A 22,574-nucleotide genomic window follows, 5' to 3' on the forward strand; every position below is an offset into this window, starting at 1 on the left:
TTATTAAAGTATTTCACGTAAAAAGAACCAGAATGCTGTGAGCCAAGACTTTACACGTAAAGCGTCTTCCAACAATTTCCAAAACTAGAAGCATCTTCTAACAACCATCACCCAACTAAATCAATGTAGTTTCCCAGTATTTTATTTTTTTATAAATCTATATATTTTTATGACATTTAGGATGTGTATGTTTGGGTTAGTAAAGATGTCACACCAGTGTACCAGTGAGCCTCATTTTCCAGCTGGTGGTTTTTTTGGGAACGTTCTGGCTCTGTAAGGTGCTAATGTACTCCCTTTTCCTTCGCACTGCGCCTCCAACCTACAAATGGCGCTGTGCCGGGGCAGGACAGCACATGCTCCCCGGCCTGCGCGCCTCAAGCACACAAGCAGCCTTGTCCGACCTACTATTACCCAGCATTCACCGCAGCGAGTTCACGCGAACTCCCCGTTAGCAGCCCCGGCGCGGCTTGCAAGCGCGTTATCTGCCAACCTGCCCGAGCCATTGTGCCCTGCTAGCCGCCATAGCTAACACGGTAAGCCTGCTTTCTTTCCATCCCGGCTGCAGCTGCCCGTATCAGGGACCGTTTACCTAGGCCTCCGCTGGAGTCCCCGAGCTTAGGCACATCGCAAAGGGAGGTGGGGTAAAGACCAGAGATGGTTTGCCGACCAGCGATATGTCGGACGCCATCTTTGGTGAGCCGTGCCTGTTGTTGCAGCAGCAGCTGCCTGAACAAACAGGCGGTGGGGTGAGGGCTGTGTGTGGGGAGAGATTATTAAGCGTCACACGGACGAATTTCCTGTCATTAAGTTGACGTGCGATATGTGTGGCGTTCGCTGCTTGCCCTCCGAGCTGTCCGTGTTGGTGCTGCCATATAGTACAAAAGGAGGATGATGGCTGCGAGCGGAAGGTGATGAGCTCACCCCTCCCATACACTTGTGTGTACTACCTGCGCCTGTTGTTGACTGCCTCCTAATAAGTCGCAGCTCATCTGCTGCCAGCCACTGTACATAATAATTGTAGTAATGCGTGACTTCCACAATCTCCGCTGCTGAGGGAATGAGGAATCACAGTCCCACCCTCTCCAGTCACACTCATAAAGGAGCAGACTCGCATAGCCAGGAGCGCTGCTGACAAGAGGGTGGCACTGTGCCACCCTACACTGGAGAAAACTGACAAACTGTGATCTATTTTTTCTCTTTAATTTACACTACAGCATATCACCAGAACCATTCCCTAAGTTATCACAAAACGAATGGATATTCTAATCACAATAGTTGCAAATATATTCAGGTACTGTAACAATTTCACATGTCAAAAATGTTGTTTTATTTATTCACGTTTTACCAAGTAATAAATATAATAATTATTGTTAATTTAACCAGACCGGTTATTTTCTCTTGGGCTTCCAAATACTACATTACCCGTTCGGCTAGGGCTGTACGTCCGCTTTATATTTTTCACCACAGGCCGCATGCACACCATGCGATTTGCCTGTAATCTTATCTACGCGTTGCAGAATTTTTTTGCGTATAAATTGACCTGCGATACGGATTTTAAAATCTGCAGCATGGCAACCTATGTCGCTTTTTCTGTCCCAAAATGTTTTCTGACAAGTTCATTAAAAAAAATGCACCAAAATCTGCATCATAAAATCTGCACCTTTTTCTACATCAAAATGTAAAGAATACACTTAAAAACGCACCAAAAACATAATATTAAGAGTGTGTTCTCACACGCAGGATACCCTGCAACATTTCTACAGCAGAATATAAAAAAAAAGAAACCTGCAGATAACGGTCACAGATATCCGTAGCGAATGGTGCATTTTTCCTGCCACATTGCTGCAGAAACGCTGCGTTTTTTCATAGTGGTCTTACCTGTGGATTTAGTGTTAAACATTAATTATAGCAATGTAGTTTTCACAGTTTTTTTTTTTTTTTTTTTGCATAAATGCTGTAAAAATCTGTTGCAGAATTTCTGCTCCCCATTGAAGTCTGTGGCAGGACCAGAAGCATAACGTCACGTGCTGCGGAATTGAAAGTTGCACCGCAGAACACACTTTCTGCACGACTTATCTGCGTTTTTTCCTTGCGTAGTGTGTGTGGATGAGATCTGCAGAAATCTCATTCACTTTGCTGCTACTGTAAATGATGCAGAATTTCCGTACAGAATTAGTTGGTAACCCAGCCCTAGTGCGGAATCTCCCTGCTGAATTACCACACGTATTTTATCATCCAATTCCACAACCTGTGAATGTATCACTATGTATTCCAACTTTTGCGTAATGGCATCTGACTTCACTAGTTTATCAGCTGCCGCTCCTAGTATTACTAGTATCACACTAGTATTAATGGGGCCCATAGGGTTATCCAGCATTTTTGAATGCAAGAATAGTGCAGTATGCAATAATATTCTTGCAGTCAAAAAATATCAGAACCATAATGGTGGATAGGGTCCAGCAGGCCTTGCCAGTATCTGTTAGAAAGGGATCTGGCATACCTGTCATGGCTTCGTTATAAATAGAAGCCGTTATGCTCGTGTGAATAACTTATTTATTTTTTAATAAACTTTGAAAAGTAGTTTCACAAGTTCCTGGAAACCGTGTATCTCACTGTGCTACGCTGTCCCGTAACTCCCTTTCATTTCTATACAGAAACACTATAGCTCAGCGAACGTGTTCGTTTTCGTACTCCCGGCCACCTATCCACTTTCCACCAGTATGAATAAAAAGCAAAACCATTAAGCAGTCATTGCTTACCAGTCATGGCCCATTTAGGCTATGTCCACCTGGTTAGGATACGCTACTGAAATGTCTGCAGCATATCCGACCCAGAGTACATAGGGAAATGTCCTAATATTAGCACCAAATGGTGCTTAAATTTAGTGCGTATATACTGCCAAATTAACCACTGCGGAAAATGGCCGCATTGCCATAGCAACACCTCCCTTCTCTTCTGGCTGCTCTTTGTCCATGCACCACCCTTTGATGTTTCATCTGGTGTGACTGCTCTAGCCTGTGATTGGCTGCAGGGGTCACGTGATGAAATGTCCATCACAGGGGGGCAGCCTGGATACAGAGCAGCCAGAAAAGCAGGGATGCGTTGCTATGGCGGCGCCATGAAAGGTAAGTATAGGTTTTATTTTTAACCAGCGTAATTGCAGAAAATTTTGCAAACCACGGCACTTATCACGAAATCTGATTTCCTAATTTAACTTAATTGGGAAATTCTGTAACAAATGTGCAACGCATCCGAAGCATGTGGATAAAATCTCCTCTACATTGCTGGCATCGTAAAACGTAATGAATTTTCCGCCTGCAAATCCAGGCGAAAAATCTGCAGCGAACACGCTAAGTGTAAACAAAACTTTGTTGACATGAACACTAGTAACTATGTCTGATGTGCAGTGTTCAACGTATGTGCGTCAGATGCAGAGAGAAGTCCTGTCGCTGCTCGTGCATGAGTTAATACGGGCAGGGTTTTTCTAGGAGCGTCTGTGGCAGGCGTTTCATGTGGCTGCTGCAGGGGAAATGTAGCATTACACAGGGCTTATTCAAATGAATGAGCGCTCATGTTATCCATGGACCGCCGCAGCACTCCCGGAGCAGGAGCTCCTATGGTTAATAGAAGCGGGTAGGGAGCAGAGGCGTATCTCTGGATTAGGACTGTTAAACCATGTTCATATGTTTTGTTCCGTATGGATTTATGCACGGATTCTGCGTCAAAATCTGGACACAATCCATTGCAATTCGGCCAGCAAAGCATGTAAATGGATTTTTTTCATTCCTTATTTACATGCACCGGAATCAATCAGAGCAGAATAATGACCGTGTCGCAGATTTTATTAGCGTCATTTGAGCTAATCGATCAACTTCTGCAAATCCTGACTGTGTGAACATGGCTTTAATGTGTGTTACAATCATTAGCAGTCTCAAGATATATTGCAAGCACAACCTGGTAAATTTTTCACAGCCTATTTACAACAGTTTGACATCTTAAAATCTGCCCCAATTTATTCCAAAAGAACAAGAGTTTTGCCCAAAACCCCCTAAGGATCCATTCAGAAGTAGTGGTTGAGGTGCGGTTAAATCCCCATGGAAAAAACTGCATCTGAAAACCGAATGTGTTGTACTGCGATTTGGTCTATTTACTGCAACCGAATCGAAAAACTCATTAAATGACATTAAAAATCCAATCACATTTGAGATTCGGTTTGAACCGCACTTCAACAGCAATGTCTGAATGGACCCTTTCGGCAGTACTTGTGTACCGAAAAATTGTCTGTCCTCAGCCTTTTAGAGGCTTGTTCACACCTATTTGCAGGCATCCACGTTTGATCACCTTGCATAAAAGGCTTGATGATGGTGGCTTCTGTCACACAGCACATCAAACCGGGAGATAAGTGTGAACATGCCCTTAGGCCCAAGCTTCATAATGATTTCTGACATGCTGCATCTGAGGTTGAGTTGGAAGTCACGTCCATAGGAATGCTCCAAATCACACATTTGTGAGTCATGGTTTTTGTGCACAAAAACATGTCAAAGAACTTTAACTTTTAAAGTCAAAGAACTTTGATAGTATGATGTTTCTGAGTAGTGCTGCACAGCAGCCCAAAGGCATATTCCAAGCAAAACAAAGAAGATATCAATTAGTGCCCAACATTCCTAGCCTTTGCATTTTTCATTGGAAGGCAATGCTGATTTATGATTTCCTATAGAGCTCTGTCTCTCATGGCTGTGACATTATTGTTCTCTTGGCTCTTTCCTGGTATAATAATCATGTTCCACCCCTTTGCGTCTCAAGCTCTGCACGTAACGTTTTTTTAGCCCCTGTTTCCTAGTCAATCCTGTTGCATTAGTCAATGGGTGAAGTTACATCACCTACAGGTCCTGCATGCTGCTTTTTAACCCATTCCCGCCGCAGCCACTTTTGGACCAAATGACTTTTTTTTTTTTTAAATCTTCCGTTTTACTTTATGTGGCTTTGGAATGCTTTAACCTATCCAAGCGCTTCTGAGATTGTTTTCGCGTGACATATTGTACTTTGTTAGTGAAAAAAATGTGGTCGATAAATTCCATTTTTTTTTTTTGAGAAAGTTTTAAAAAATTAGCATTTTTTTAAATGTATCTGCTTGTAAGATGGATAGTTATACCACACAAAATATTGATTAGTTAACATTTCCCATATGTCTACTTTGTTTGTAACCTCTTTTTGAACATCCTTTTATTTTTCTAGGACATTACAAGGCTTATAAGTTTAGCAGCAATGTCTCACATTTTCAAGAAAAGGACAACAGCCTATTTGTTTAGGGACCAGTTCAGTTCTGAAGTGACTTTGGGGGGCACATATATTAGAAACCCCCACAAATCACCCAATTTTAAAAACTGCACCCCCTTAAAGTATTCAAAACAGCATTTAGAAAGTTTCTTAACCCTTTATGCATTTCACAGGGATTAAAGCAAAGTGGAAGGGAAATTTGCTAATTAAATGTCTTTTTGCAGAAATTCAATTTTTTTCTGTAATACCTAAAGTGTAACTAAACGTTCGACAAACTTCTGACATGTCAGAAGTTTGGATTGGTGGGGGTCCGAGCACAGAGACCCCCACCAATCGCTACAATGAAGCAGCTGAAGCGCTCGTGTGATCGCTCAGCTCCTTTGTTTCTGTTCGGCTTTTTCCGGAAAGCCGATGTATCGGAGTACGGGCTCATAGACTTTGTATTGAGGCGTACACCGATAGATTTATTTCTGGAAAAAGCCATACAGACACTGAGTGCTTCAGCTGCTTTGTTCTAGCGATTGGTGGGGGTCTCCGTGCTCGGAACCCCACCAATCCAAACTTCTGACATGTCACTATGACATGTCAGAAGTTTGCCGAACGTTTGGCTAAACTTTAAGGTTTTACCGGAGAAACGCAACTGAGTATTTCGCTAATTCTGCAGTTTTTAAGAAATATCCCACATGTGGCCCTAGTGTGCTACTGAACTGAAACACAGGCCTCAGGAACAACGGAGCACCTAGAGGATCTTTTTATTTTTTTTATTTATATTTTAGGCACCATGTCCGGTTAGAAGAAGTCCTGTGGTGTCAAAATAAAGGAAACACACCAAAAAATACCCAATTTTGGAAACCGCACCCAACAGGGACTTAATCTAGAGGTGTAGTGAGCATTTTAACCCCACAGTTGTTTCATAGATTTCATTGGAATTGGGTAGTAAAAATGAAAAATTACATTATTTTCCAACAAGATGTATCTTTAGCTCAAAATAAAAATTTTTTTTCCAACAAATAAAGGAGAAAAAGCACCCCAACCTTTGTAAAGCAACTTCCCCAGAGTTCGAAAATACCCCACATGTGGTCATAAATTGCTGTTTGGGCAAGCGGCAGGGCTCAGAAGGGAAGGTGCGCCATTTGGCGCGCAGATTTTGCTGGATTGGTTTCTCTGTACCATGTCGCATTTGTAAAGCTTCTAAGGTACCAGTACAGTGGAAACACACCAAAAGTGACACCATTTGGGAAACTACACCCCTTGAGGGAATGCATCTAGGGGTGTATTGAGCATCTTGACCCCACAGGTGATTCATAGATTTCATTAGAATTGGGAAGTGAAAATGAAGAAAAATTACATTATTTTACGATAAGATGTAGCTTTAGCTCAAAATGTAAAATTTTTTTTCAACAAAATAAAGGAGAAAAAGCACCCCAACCAGTGGCGTAACTACCGCTGTAGCGGCTGAGGGGGCCCGTGCAACTCACCAGCACGGCCCCCTCCATGGCCGAGGCTCCGCTAGCAGCCGCTATGGCTGCTACAGCGTGACGCCACCAAAGGGGTTGTACCTACAAAAGACATGCATCCCCTATCCACAAGATAGGGGATACATGTGGGATCGCTGGGACACCCAGCGATAAGGAGAACGGGGGACCAAAAGTCCCCCGAAGTTCTTCATGACAAACTTCGGACTTCCGGAGTCTGTCGGCAGCTCCATAGAAATGAATAGTGCACCGGTCGCGCCATGTGGATAGGGGATAAATCTCTTTTGTAGGACAAGCTATAGCCCTTTTTTTGGGGGGGGGGTTGGGGGCTGTATGGCGTTCTCTACAGGGGGGGGGGAAGCTGTATGGCGTCCTTTACAGGGGGGGGGCTGTATGGCGTTCTCTACAGGGGGGGCTGTATGGCGTTCTCTACAGGGGGGGCTGTATGGCGTTCTCTACAGGGGGGGGCTTTATGGCGTTCTCCACGGGGGGGGGGGGCTGTATGGCGTTCTCTACAGGGGGGGGCTGTATGGCGTTCTCTACAGGGGGGGGCTGTATGGCGTTCTCTACAGGGGGGGAGCTGTATGGCGTCCTTTACAGGGGGGGGGGCTGTATGGCGTTCTCTACAGGGGGGGGGGGCTGTATGGCGTTCTCTACAGGGGGGGGGGCTGTATGGCGTTCGTTCTCTACAGGGGAGGGGCTGTATGGCGTTCTCTACAGGGGGGGGGGCTGTATGGCGTTCTCTACAGGGGGGGGGCTGTATGGCGTTCTCTACAGGGGGCTGTATGGTGCTATTTGGGGCGCTATGTGGCGGAATCTAGAGGGAGGCACTATCTACAAGGGGGGGGGTTGTGTGATACCTAGGGGAGGGGGCTGATTGGTCAGTGTCATACACTCCTCTGTACAACGCCCACTTGGTCAATAGTAAAACACGCCCAGTTTTCCATTGATAATTGCATTAGCATAAAGCTAAAATCGCTAATAACATGGTGAAAATCGTTTTTTTTAATAAAAAGCACTGCTGTCACCTACATTATAGCGCCCATCTCCTTATGTAGGAGATAGGGCACTTATAATGTGGTGACAGAGTCTCTTTAATTACTTTTTCCTGAAATTGGAGGAAAGTATCTCCACTGTCAGCATATCTGCAGAGGACAAAGGCGTTGTATAAAGCCATCTGTGTAAGATGGACAGACAGCTTTTCATGCCTCACCTTTATCTTGCGCATGGCGCTGTATGGTTTTGTGACCTGGTCAGACAGGTCAACACCACCCATATGTTTGTTGTACTCATGTACGCAAAATGGTTTGGGGTCTTGGGTGTTGGACCCGCATACAGGGACAAGGCTGTAGCTGCTGTCATGAATGCTGGTCAATATAAGGTCATCCCTTTCATACTTTTATTTCAGGTGCAGCAGATCGTCGCTGCAGACTCTGCTCTTTCCTAATTTTAGTGTTTGACCCAGCAAAGTTTTGGGGAGGCTCTTCTGATTTTTGCGGATTGTTCCGCACGCCAAGGTGGATCTGGACGAGAGAAATTCTAGCAATGGGGCACTTTTGTAAGAGTTGTCCAGATAAAGATGATATCCTTTGCCAAGCAAAGGATGAACAAGATCCCGTACGATCTTTCCACTTATCCCTCGGAAGGGGGGGGGGGGGGGGGCATTCTGGGGGATCTATATGGGAGTCTTTCCCCTCATAAACTCAAAGAGTAGGTGTACCCGGTTGCACTTTCACATAATTTGTACATTTTTATGCTGTACCTGGCTCTTTTATTGGGTAGATACTGCCTGAAATGCAGTCTACCCTTGAAGCTCACTAATGATTCATCCACTGCAATGTTTTGTTGGGGTGTGTAAACTTGGGAAAAACTTTGGCAGTAGTGGCCAATTAATTGTCTAATTTTATAGAGCCTACCAAAATTTGGATCTTGTTGGGATGGGCAGTGACTGTTGTAGTGCAGGGACTTCAGGATAGCTTCAAATCGTGTCCTGCTCGTAATTGTGCAGTACAGGGGGGTATTATATTATCAGGGGACCAGTAGTCTCTAATACTTGGCTTTTTGACAAAACCAATAACTTAAAAACCAAAACATCCCTAATTCTACTGCGTTCGTGGGGGTCCAATTTTAGCCTCTCGCATAAAATATATGCAGTGTGTTGGTCTGCTGGACCATTAAATTTAAAGGGGTGTCAGAAAAGTTTAAATTAATCTATGGGGCTGGACCCTGTAGTATCAAATTGAATGCCTGATGGGGCTGTAGATTCAGGCACCTGGGGGGGTATAATTGTGCCAACCGGGGGGGGGGGGCGGGGCGGCGTGCAGACTCTGAGCCACCTGATGCGGACGAAGATGACCGCACGAGCTGTCCGTATCTGAGCACATCTTTTGATATGCTTCCTTGGCTGTGAAGACTATTGGCCATATTGGGGGATTTTAGAATACTATACTAAATGCTGCACCCAAATTGCAACCACTAACTAAAAAGTAATGTAGGTATTTATTTATTTTTTTAAACTTCAATAAAATACTCCCAAATGAGAACAGACCGGTGACCCTGCTGTATTCGACGAATAAGGGTACCCTACCTGCCAGGGGAAAAACTAAATGACACGTGGCGTTGCTACCTAACAGGGAACTCAATCAGTGGGCAATCTAGGAACACAGCAGGGTGATGGCGACCGGGTACTGCGACAGGTGATCACTGGGCACAGATTACAGCATGGCAGAAGGGCACTCTGGGCGACTGAACTTATGTATTTGATGACCAGTGGGCACCAAAAGTGATGATCACTGGTCAGTGGGCACAAAAGGGGCAGATCGCTGCTGTATTTTATTTTTTATTTTTATGGCTCTTCACTTTCCGCACACAGGTAAGCGTCTCTGACAAGCGCTCTGACAGAAATTATTCTCTTGAATATACTATTCACCGCTATACTGTGACCAGAGCCTTCTGCTTCCGGCACGACCACTGCATATTTTCCAGCAGTCAGAACAGCTGATCAGTGCGGGGTCTGGGTGTCAAACCCCCACCGATCATATACTGATGACCCATCCTGTGGATAGGTCATCAGTATGAAAAATCGCCCCCTGCCTGGTCATCTCCTTTAATATTTCAAAAGGGTGCATTCATCTTGTTGAAACAGCAGAAAAGAGGGTAAGTCTGGGTTCACATTCACGTTTCTTTTTTCTGGTTTTCTATTGAGTCATAGGAACAGAAGAACAAAAAATAATGGAAGTGCCGGGGCCGTTGCATAACACACAAATGACGCTCAACACGACTCTTTGACTCTAATGCGTTTTTGTCGGAGTGTCCGTCGTTTTACTGGAAGAAATAGCGCAGCCTTCAAAGCAGATATGTAATTTAGGCTAGGTTTACATCACATCTGCGTTAGAGCCTCCTAACGGAGCAAATGGCAGACCAAATATCGCAGCATGTAGTGTGACTTTTTTTTTTTTTTTCTGGCAAATCAGCGAATCCATGCGACGGATGCAGCGGTCCCATTGTTCTGCTCCTATGACAGAGCAGAACAGTGGAAAAAACTAACAGATATGAACCCAGCTAATTTTTTCTCGCGAGATCATGCTTGTTGTCATTAAGTCCCGCACAAACGTTACCGAAGTGTCGGGATTGTGAATAGACATCGTGTCCTGGCTGGAAGCGATGCCCATTCACTCTCAAAACACTTCAATAACGTTAATGTGTGCGTAAGTGACAGCACATAGTGATCTTGCTAGATCATGATGTGCTGAGTACATAAATGGAGAGAAGAGTATGACGCTGATTGGTCAGCGTCCTCCACTTCTCTTTACAACGCCCACTTGGTCAAAAGCTAAAAAACGCCCAGTTGGGCATAAAGTAAAAACACGCCCAGTTGTCTATTAAGAAAATAATTAGCATAAATCTAAAATAGGTCATAACTCCGTCAAAATTGATAGTTTTTCTTAATAAAAAAACACTGCTGTAATCTACATTACAGAGCCGACCACATTATGTAGAAGATAGGGCACTTATAATCTGGTGACAGAGCCTTTAAAGCTTGACTTGAATAAATAAAGGTTAAGTTAAAAAATAACTTGAAAAAAAATAAGTTCTTTAGGTTGGATTGTCACACACTGCATTTTTATGTTGCTTTTTTCAGGAAAAAAGCATGTGTTGCAAAAATGCAACACAAAAAGTGTGTGACGGAAGCCTTATACTGGTTGTTGGTAGTCCGTTACACGTTGTTATGCCCCATAGACTTGCATTGGGTTTTATACTGTAAGTCCAGACCCGCTTAGGAAAAACAATTATTGTTGAATTTTAAAGTGTAGCTAAACGTTCGACAAACTTCTGACATGTCATAGTGACATGTCAGAAGTTTGGATTGGTGGGGTCCGAGCACTGAGACCCCCACCAATCCCTAGAATGAAGCAGCTAAAGCACTCGTGTGAGCGCTCAGCCGCTTCGTGTCTGTTCGGCCTTTTCCGGAAATAAATGTATCGTGTACGGACTCCATAGAAAGTCTGATCCCGTACTCCGATACATCGGCTTTCCGGAAAAAGCCGAACAGACCCGAAGCGGCTGAGCGCTCGGCATGCTGGATATCCGCTTGAGGGCCAAATCCTGACTGATGGTAACCCATTCTTGGCTAGTCAGTGATTGGAGTATCGCAACTCTGCATTTTCGTTTGTCCACCCGCTTTTTGGGGATTGACCACGTTCTCAATGGGATTGAGATCTGGAGAATTTCCTGACCACCAAAATGTCAATGTTTTTTGTTCACCGAGCCACTTGGTTATTAATTTTGTCTTGTGACATGGTGCTTCATAAGGCAGGAAAAGCATTATTCATAATCAAATTGCTCCTGGATCGTTGGGAGAAGTTGCTCTTGGAGGATGTTTAGAATCTATTCGTTCTTCATGGAAGTGTTCTTAGGCAAAATTGTGAGTGAGCCCACTCCTTTGGATGAAAAGCAACCGCACACATGAATGGTTTCAGGATGCTTTACTGTTGGCATGACACAGGACTCATGGTAACACTCCTCTCTTCTTCTCCGGATAATCATTCTGCCAGATGTCCTAAACAGTCTGAAGGGGGCTTCATCGGAGAAAATAACTTCACCCCAGTCCTCTGCAGTCCAATCCCTGTACTTCCTGCAGGATTTCAGTCTGTCCTAGATGTTTTTCTTGGAGAGCAGTGCCTTCTTTGCTGCCCTTCTTGACACCAGGCCAGGTGTACTGACACCTGCCTGCTGCCATTCCTGAGCAAGCTCTACACTGGTGTTGAACCAATTCTGTAGCTGCATTCTCTTTAGGAGACGATCCTGGCACTTGCTGGACTTTCTTGGGCACCCTGAAGCCTTCTTCACAGCAATTAAACCTCTCTCCCTGAAGTTCTTGATGATCCTATAAATGGTTGATTAAGCGGCAATCTTACAGGCAGCGATGTCCTTGCCTGTAAAGCACTTTTGATGCAAAGCAGTGACTGCATGTGTTTCCTTGGAAGTAACCATGGTTAACCGAAGAAGACAATGATTTTAAGCACCATCCCCCTTTTAAAGCAACAAGTCTGCTCTTATAATTCAATTAGCATGACAGAGTGATATCAGCTGCCTTGTCCTTGTTAACCCTTTCTCCTGAGCTATCAAGTAGATCACTAAAATTATGTTAGCAGATCATTTTGTGGCAGGGCTGAAATGCAGTGGAAATAGGTTTTTAGTGATTAAGTTAATTTTCATGCTAATCAAATTGCCACTTTTATGCTGGGTTCACACGACCTAGTTTCAGGCGTAAACGAGGCGTATTATGCCTCGATTTACGCCTGAAAATACGGCTCCAATACGTCGGCAAACATCTGCCCATTAATTTGAATGAGTTTGCCGACGTACTGTGCCGACGACCTGTAATTTACGCGTCGTCGTTTGACAGTTGTCAAACGACGACGCGTAAAATGACTGCCTCGTCAAAGAAGTGCAGGACACTTCTTTGGACATTTTTGGAGCTGTTTTCTCATAGACTCCAATGAAAACAGCTCCAAAAACGGACGTAAAAAAACGCCGCAAAAAACTTAAACTTGAAAACAGCTCCGTATATTCAGACGTAATTGCAGTTATCATGTGCACATACACTTAAAACTGAAGCAGCGAGCTTTGTGAAAACCAAAACTTGTTTCAGTCTCCTACTACAGTCCTGGCCAAAAGTTAAGGCAAGGGCTCTATGGTGTTGCATGCAATTTAGGCCTCATGCACACGACTGTAGCCATGTGCACGGCTGTGATTTTCGGGTCAGCCGGCTGCGGAGTGTCCCCCGCGAGCCACCCGCAAATTGCGGTCCGTGCACATGGCCGCGTCCATTATTTCCTATGAGCCTGGACCGCAGAACACGGCCGTAATAAGACATGTCCGTTCTCTCTGCGGTCCAGACTGGAAACCACGGTCGTGCGCATGGGCCCATAGAAATGAATTGGGCTGCAATTCCCCCTGTGGATTTTCGGGGGAATTGCGGCCGCAAAAGCACGTTCGTGTGCATGGGTCCTAACTGTGAAATTGCAATAATACCAGGACCGGCCCGCAACTTCAATGTTTCCCTATTGAAAGACTCAAGCAACTCGGTAACCATCGCAAAAAAGACATGTTGCAGTGGAGCCCTAGACTAAAAGGAAAGGATTGTACTTTTTTGACATGATGATAAAATGTATTTGTGGCGTAAAGTGCATGTTTGTATGCTTGCCTTCCATGTTTAACATTTTTTTCAAACTAAAACTATTATTTTTTTGATAGATAATGGAAAATATTGAATTCTGACAATTCTACTCACTAGAATGGTTAACACTTTCATTGTATGTGTTTTATTAGTAAGCAATGGCCGAATTATTAATGGAATGTGAAGAAGAAGAGCTTGAGCCATGGCAGCAAAGAGCTAAGGAAATTGACATTGATGATGATGATGATGAAGATGATGATGAACCAATTTTTGTTCGGGAGATTAGTAGTTCAAAAACAACCAATACAAGTAAGGCTTCTTTCTCCCGCTTCCATATTCCAGTTAAAAAGTATTTATTAAATTGTTATATCAAGTGCTTACTTATGATGTATGGCTTTGAGAGATACTGCAACACCGACACACATCCAGGTAATGACCAACTGTTATTTCTAAAGCGTACCTAGCTTTTCAGGTGACTTTTCTGAATAAGCTGTCATGTATACACGAGCAGTAACAATATTTCTGGCCATTACATTACATGACATGTATTTTGCATTTTTAATTTTTTTTCAGAAGTTCTCCCCTCGGCAGGCTCTCCCTCATTCTATTGTTTCTGAGCTAGCGGGCGGAGGCTAACTGCTATCATGTCTTCTATGCACTGCACATACAGAGAAGAGCGGAATCCTGCTCTACTATCTCTCTCTATCATATATAGAAGCTGCAACAGCATGGAGGACATCATACAGCAATAATGAGTAGAGTAGCTGAAAATCAAGCACCCTAACCAGCAGCCTGCTCCCCCTCCCCTCTAAATATACATCTATTGACAGGCAGACCCCCCCCCCCCCCCCAACTTCCTGCAGTCCATCTTCTCTGCTCTGTAACCATGGATGGAATTTGCTTGACAACAGGGAGTGGACAGTAGATTGCAGGAAGGGAGACAACTAGTGGCCGTAACTACACCAAAAATTTGCATGGATAAAACACCTAATATTTAACAGTAAATAACGTTGAGATATCGGATATATTAATAAAACAGCATAAGTTGTTTGAAAAGTTAGTGTCCATTTAAGTAAAGCGATTCTGTCACCAGGCATGATATTATATATATTACTGCAGCTTTGCTACTATTCACTTAGGAGCAGAGCTGCAGCATGGCCGATATACAATGTTCGGAGCAATTGATTCCGGCACTGACCCCTGCAAAGCTTCGAGCCGCCAGAACGGCTGATCGATGCGGATCCGGGTGTCGGACCCCCACCAATCATATACTGAAGGTTTATCCTGTGGATAGGTCATCAGTATAAAAAAAAAAACCAACCCCCAAACTGGACAACCCCTTAAAGTCAAACCCATTTTATTTTTATTTTTTTCGTTTTTCACTTCCCGCCTTCCATGAGCCGTAACTTTATTTTTATTTTTCAGTCAATGGAGTGTTTCAGTGAAGGCTTGTTGTTGTTGCAGGAGGAGTTGCATGCGGTAAAAATCACAAATTAACTTTTATTCTGCTGGTCAATACGATTTACCGCGATGCCAAATTGATATAGTTTTTATTTATTTTTTTGTTTTTTTTAAATTTGTTTAAAAAAATAAATATATATATATATTTTATTTGTGTTGCTATATTCTGAAAGCTATAACGTTTTATTTTTTCATCGATTTGAGCGGTGTGAGGGCTTATTTTTTTTTTCGGCACGAGCTGTGGTTTTTATTGGTACAGTTTTTTGTTTTTTTTTTGTTGGTACATACGACTTTTTGATCAAGTTTTATATAAAATATTTTTTACCGCTTAGTTCACAAAAAAAAACTGCGATTCCGGCGTTTTTATTTTTACAGCGTTCACTGAGTTAAATATTTCTGTATTGTAAGGCTATGTTCACACGGAGTATTTTGCCGAGTTTATTGACGCGGAAACCGCGTCGCAAAACTCGGCAAAAACGGCCCGGGAACGCCTCCCATTGATTTCAATGGGAGGCGTCGGCGTCTTTTTCCCGCGAGCAGTAAAACTGCCTCGCGGGAAAAAGAAGCGACATGCCCTATCTTCGGGCGCTTCCGCCTCTGACCTCCCATTGACTTCAATGGGAGGCAGAGAAAGCGTATTTCGCGCTTTTTTATGCCCGCGGCGCTCAATGGCCGCGGGCGAAAAACGGCGCGAAAATCGGCGTGCAGGGAGAGGAAAATCTGCCTCAAAGTTCCAAACGGAATTTTGAGGCAGATATTCCTCCCCCAAAATACTCCGTGTGAACATAGCCTAATAGTTCAGACTTTTACGGCCGCAGCAATACCAATTTTGTTTATATTTTACATTACTTAAGAAAAATGGGATTTTTTTTCTTAAATTTTAATGTTTTTTTTCGCTACTGAAGACTTTATTTAACTTTTTTTTTTACGCTATGTGACTAATGTATTGCAGTGTATAGTAATTTTTACAGGCTTCTGTTAAGCCCTGCCCCTGGCAGGGCTTAACAGAATCAGAAGGAAGGCAGACCTGGGCCTTCATTAGGCCCCCGGGCTTCCATGATAACCATCGGCATCCCACGATCGCAGGGAGAGGGGTGTTATGGGCAGTCGCAGGGAAGGCAAATATAACGGTACAAAAGAGTTTTTGGTTTTTTTCTACATTTTAAGTGTTTTTATTGTGCAAGAAAAACTATAAACATTTTGGTATCGCCATAATCTAAACGACCCACAGAAGTTTTAACAAGTTTTGTTTACGTTACATGGTAAACAGCATGAATTTAAGATGCGCAAAGGAATGCCGGAATTGCTATGTTTTTTCACCTCCCAAAAAAATGGTAAAGTTAATAAGTCATATGTGCCCCAATATGCTGCAATTAAAAGATACAGCCCATCCCTCAAAAAATAGCCCTCACACGGCTATGTCTACCGAAAAAGGAAAAAAATTATGGTTCTTGGAATGTGACAATGAAAAACTGAAAAAATACCTTGGCCATTAAGGCCCAAAATAGGCTGGTCACTAAAAGGTTAAGATGTTTTTTGTTTTGTTTTTTCACGTTGCTCTGACTTCTACCTTTTTCAGGAAGGCTCCTACTTCCATTGAAATGAGCTACAAACATGCTCGGCCACTGTTCTATTAGTTTCTATGGGGCTGCCAAAGATAGCAGAGTGGCAGCCCCGTAGAAATGAATGGAGCGGTGATCGTGCATGCGCACTCCCGCTATATTCCTATGGGGCTCCCAGGAAACTGCAAGGTAAGCCCATTCGGTGGGGGTCAAAGCAGACGGACCCCCCACCAATCCGATAATCCTGCGAATAGGATTTGTGAAAACCCCTTTAACTTTGTTTCTTATGTTTTAGAAGATAATTTATGCAAATTGAAGGCTCTCCTTTTTCTTTCCTGAAAAATGTACCACATAAAAGGCACATCCAAGCAATGACATAGACATTTTAGTGTTTGAATATTTTTCACTATTTGGGCATATATTGGGATAATGGGAACAATTTTTTTCCATTGGAACAAAAAAAAAAAATAACACTGTGCACACACTATTTCCTTTATACTTTTGAACAGTAAATATACTAGTATTGGTGGTAATTTCACGTCCGATATGGGGCCTTTTCCAACTGAAAATACTTTGAATGTAGCATAACACTAGACGAGCGCAGCTAACCTCTGACAGTTTTTCACATTCGAGGTGCACTTGCGGGACGTGTTGTCACGGATCCCCTATAGACTAGAGTCTATGGAGGGATGCGTGACATGCAGGAAAATAGGACATGTTCTATATTTTCACGTACCCTTCAGATGCTCCATTGAAACAACGGTCATGTGGACAGCCCCATTGAAATACATGAGTCCGTGTGTCACACGGACGAGATACTTGCTTGTCTGAATGAGCCCTTATAGACAAAGATTTGGCCATGCTGTAAGCATTCCTAAAGCTCAATGGTAAAAAAATAAATAAATCACAGGGCCTACACCTACCATAGAGATTGTGCCAGCTTTACAGCAGTCCACAATGTTGGACATTTATCAGGAACTGGGATACAGTTTATAGGATATGTTGCCAACATTGCTCAAATTATTAAGTTACATGGCACCAGAACCTGCCTTATTGACGTTAAGAAGTGCCTCCCAATGAATGCCGGGGATTACCAATGTAATCTATAGAAAGATGCGGAGGTGTAATTTGAAGCTTCACTCTGTAACGGCCCCACCTACCATGTGCTATTTCTAGTACTGTTGTCTCCTTATGTGGCCTTTGGCTCCTTCCAGGGCTGGGATGTAACTTCTACCTACGGTAGTTCTTCAATTTGAGCTGAAGTTTTTGTGGTTTAAGTGACTAGGAGCCAAATGTAGCAGTTCCTTGTCACATTTTATCTTAAAGAGGCTCTGTCACCAGATTTTGCAACCCCTATCTGCTATTGCAGCAGATAGGCGCGGCAATGTAGATTACAGTAACGTTTTTATTTTTAAAAAACGAGCATTTTTGGCCAAGTTATGACCATTTTTGTAGTTATGCAAATGAGGCTTGCAAAAGTCCAAGTGGGTGTGTTTAAAAGTAAAAGTCCAAGTGGGCGTGTATTATGTGCGTACATCGGGGCGTTTTTTAATACTTTTACTAGCTGGCCGTTCTGATGAGAAGTATCATCCACTTCTCTTCAGAACGCCCAGCTTCTGGCAGTGCAGACACAGCGTGTTCTCGAGAGATCACGCTGTGTCGTCACTCACAGGTCCTGCATCGTGTCAGACGAGCGAGGACACATCGGCACCAGAGGCTACAGATGATTCTGCAGCAGCATCAGCGTTTGCAGGTAAGTAGCTACATCGATTTACCTGCAAACGCCGATGCTGCTGCAGAATCAACTGAAGCCTCTGGTGCCGATGTGTCCGACACGATGCAGGACCTGTGAGTGACGTCACAGATCTGCACTGCCAGAAGCTGGGCGTTCTGAAGAGAAGTGGATGATACTTCTCGTCAGAGCGCCCAGCTAGTAAAAGTATTAAAAACGCCCCGATGTACGCACATAATACACGCCCACTTGGACTTTTGCAAGCCTCATTTGCATAACTACAAAAATGGTCATAACTTGGCCAAAAATGCTCGTTTTTTTTAAAATAAAAACGTTACTTTAATCTACATTGCAGCGCCTATCTGCTGCAATAGCAGATAGGGGTTGCAAAATCTGGTGACAGAGCCTCTTTAAGTTCTAGCACGTACCAGATCTATCAATGTTTTGTTTTTTAAGAATCTGAGAATTTTGCTGTAATTGGAGCTTTGTATAAAAAAAAAGATGTGTATATTTAATGTGTCCTCTTGTATCTTCTATTTTCCATTTATGCACGTGCTGTAGGTCAGTTAATTTGTTTTCTATGTGTTTCAAGTATATGCTCATGACGTTTAAATCTGCCATTTGATCTCTTAGGTTTATATGTAATAAACTTTGATGCAACTCCTCTTTTAATCTTTCATCCCTTTGAGACCAAGTTGCAATTTTTGCCTTTCCACTTTGAAATGTTTTTGACTGCTCAGCTTTTATTTGTTTTCCTCCTTTTTCACTTGTATTTTTATGTTGCTCTTATTTTTCAGTGTACGTGCTGCTAAAATTTCAAAATATGTTTTATTTGCAGTGTGTGTATATATATATATATATTTTGTCAGAAAACCTAACCAATGATTTAAAAGAGAATAAATAGATGTTCTAAAGAGAATAAAGGATTGGCCCAGGGATGAATTTTGCTAGAAGTTTCCGTCAGCTGCTCTTCCATATATCTCTCTATAGAAACAACTTGTATATTAAGGAATACCTGGCAGACAAACCTTTTTTCAGCTGACTGTTATTTAAGTAGTGTTTTTTTGTTTTTTAAAAGGAAATTCAAATTTAAACTATCCTTAAAGTCGTGATTAGCGAAAAATGTAGATATTTAATAAAATTGTTACTTTTGTTTAGAGAAAATAATATGTCAAACCTGTATCTTGCAAGCTGTCTTGTTACATCGTTTGTAAGCAGACGGGGATGTGACAATTGGAGGCATCTCACACTGACTAATAGGGGTATGAGGGGAAGGGAACTCAGAACATGCTGCTGTACTCACACTGGTTTGTAAGTTGAAAAGGAGGTTGGATGACCAGGCTGGGAACATATTGGATATCAAATTTGACACGCTTCCTGGTCTTGAAGGAATAGACATTGGCAGAAATAACAGGGAAAATCTTCTGACGTTTTGAGAAAAATACATTATGCCTAATGCACACGACCGTTGTGTGCCGGCCAAGTCCTGTCCGTGATTTGTGGAAAGATAGGACATGTCCTATCTTTCCACAGATCGGAGAGTCTAGTCAGTTTTCACTGACCTGATTCACCCGCTAAAGTGAATGGGTCTGTGAAAACTGTCGAGTGGCACTCGGTCGTGTGCAACTGCTTATGCACATAAAGAGGATCTGTCAGTCAGTGGCAAGGGGAGTGCTCTACTCGCGAATACAGCAGGCTCATAACTATGTCTGTATTCTGTCTTAGCTGCTACTAGCCAAACAGCACAATTGAATTTTTTTTTTTTAATATATATATATATTTTTTATATTTTTGTGCCATTTGGTCTAGGAGTACAGCGGGTTTGTCTCTAAAATACGCTGGGGGCAGCATGTGTTGACAGATCCGCTTTTATACTACACATGTACTTTTTGGAACATTGTGAAATTTTAATCTTTGACTGGCATTGCACGCTCACACCTACACCTTGCAGATCTGGCTATTTATGTCGCTGCAGTGACGTTAAAGGCAGTTAGCAGTGTCCCATGTGGGAACGTTCAATGCCGGCTCCCTGGTGCTGGGGTATGGTTAGGGACTTCGCCTGTCATAACGGAACCAATTGGTTCCGTTCTCACCACTGTGACCATCATAAATTAACTATTTATGATGATCACAGTGCAGTCGGACACTGTTCCCCCTGCCTGCTCTTCTGCTCCCCGTCCAGTGAGGTTGGGTGCTGATCCTAGACTGCAATACCCAGTTAGAGTGTTGCCGACACAGCCTTGTAGGTAGCGCCTCACCCCCCCCCCCCCTCCCGCCCTGTCGATAGCGTCTAGTGCAGGGGATTCCTCTCCAGAAGGAGCCCCTGACGTCTGACTGTATATGGACAGTGACATTAGGGCAGCAACGCTCTGGGTGGGGATTCTACTCCTAGAGGTAGCCCCAATGGCATTACCTACAGGGGGCACTATCTACACTGGTTTTTATGCTAACAGTAGTGGTCAGCACATATCACCTACCCCTAGTGATAAAGTGAGACACATCACCTGCCACTATATTGCGTGTACAAAAAAAAAAAAGTACAAGTGAAACACCATATTGAAAAAAATGGATTTATTTTTTCCCACAATCTTCCAACAAAAATTGAAAATAACCAAAAAGCGCTTACTTTCCAATAGATACTTTAATGAATACCTTGGGATGTCTGTTTAGCTTATTGGTGGATTTTTTTTGACAGATTTTGATGTTTTACCAACACTGTTCAACTGCAAAGCCACTAATGGGTCATAAAATAAGCCTTGCAAGAAAAGTACATTGAACCATATTATACCGGTTTGTTTTTTTTGTAAAAACTATATAAATATGTGGTCCCTGTAAGCCGAAGAACTAGACAAGCATATTTTAACATATGTATGTACAATTGTGTTTAATATAGAAAAAAATAAATATATATATATATTTATATATTTTTTTTTCCCCCTAAATGTAGGCAGCTCTCCAAAATAAGTGTAAAAAAAACAAAAAAAAAAAAACAACTTTACTAGCCCTGGTGTGACATTGTGGCTCCACGCACCAGAGCCTTTCTCAAGCTTGTGTAGCAAGTAGCTTTTTTTTTTTTTTTTACACTTATCTTGGTGTGCTGCCTATTTTTAAAATGTTGTATCCAGAAGGGACGAAGGTGGGGTCCCTGGGGCGTGCATCTGCTTCCCCCCCCCCCCCTATACACTGGTGAGATATCTATCAGCTGTAGACGAAAGTAGCAAAATTAGTTTGTGTTTTTTTTTTTTTACACCATTTGTCTGCTTTTAACGGAAAAAATAATCAGTTTATTAACAAATAAGAATCCTTATTTCAAGCCTTATATGGCCTGAAAAACTTGCTGAACTACGTTGTTTCCGTAACTCCCATAGAACTGAACAGTAGTTACGGAAACAGTGTAGCTGCCATGCTACGCTGCTTCTGTGCTGCCATTCACTACTAGCAGATTTACGCTCTTTCCGTAACTCCCGACTATGTAGTCAGGAAGTGGCCGGGAGTCAGCGGAAGCACAAAAAGCTAGAATGACGTTTAGACTACTTCTGACTTGCTTTTAAGAAATCCTCACAATTTAGCGTGTGAAGTGATCATACTTTGTCCTTGCCTCTCGTTCTAGAGATAGGTGCGGGACCCAGAGTTGGGACCCGCATCTGTCTGATATTTATGACATATCCTGTGGATATGTCATAAATGTCCCTCATGGAAAAACTCAGTTAAGGAAGGTTTCAAAGGATGAGTACATAAAGTGGGATAGGCTCACCAAGGCAAGTGGGGGCAAGGACAAACCTGCTTGCGTTTATTGCCTGTAGCTCCCTTCTATCACCTACTTTATGTTGCTGCTTTCAGCTGTAAAATATAATGTGTTATAAAGTATGATCACTTCACACGCTAAATTGTGAGGATTTCTTAAAAGCAAGTCAGAAGTATTGTTCTTGTAAAGTGAGCAGAGAGGACTTGATCATTCTTCTGTGCACCTAGGCATATTCATTTCACAAATCTACTCCTTCATCGAAGAGAAGCAGTTGTGTGTCACTGGTGTTGGATTACAGGCCCTTTAGTGATCAAGTAGTAATTCAGAATTGGCAATGGGTTGAACCAATAAGGATTTATTTTTTTGTAGGGTTTATCAAAAAATCGGCCACTTGGTTTATGCTGCCTGTGTCAGCGATCAGTAGTTCTTGTAAAAAACATTTTTTCTCATGCAGCTCACATTCATGAGCTGCAGCTAGTCCTACCCACCAGCTGCTGATTGACCGCTTTCTCATCATACTCCAGGCACTACTTTATCCTGCCCTTCAGTCCTTGGTCATGAGCTGTGGCTAGCCCTGCCTCTGATTGACAGCTTTTGCCCTATGCATAGTATGGAAAGAAAGCTGTCAATCAGCGTGGGA

The 22,574-nt window shown here is 42.8% G+C and overlaps 1 protein-coding gene across 2 annotated transcripts in view; it reads left to right on the forward strand.

The window, feature by feature from the left end:
* Window positions 1-298: 298 nt before the first annotated feature.
* Window positions 299-22,574, forward strand: part of ZNF280D (zinc finger protein 280D) — a 180,401-nt gene continuing 158,125 nt past the window's right edge. For both annotated transcript variants that reach the window (XM_075857961.1, XM_075857962.1), the window contains exons 1-2: window positions 299-533; window positions 13,587-13,743. In XM_075857961.1, coding sequence (XP_075714076.1) covers window positions 13,593-13,743 — 151 coding nt within the window. In that variant the 5' untranslated portion in view covers window positions 299-533; window positions 13,587-13,592. The remainder of the gene's footprint in view (window positions 534-13,586; window positions 13,744-22,574) is intronic.

The sequence above is a fragment of the Rhinoderma darwinii genome, chromosome 3 (genome assembly GCF_050947455.1).
Source record: "Rhinoderma darwinii isolate aRhiDar2 chromosome 3, aRhiDar2.hap1, whole genome shotgun sequence".
NCBI lineage: Eukaryota > Metazoa > Chordata > Amphibia > Anura > Rhinodermatidae > Rhinoderma > Rhinoderma darwinii.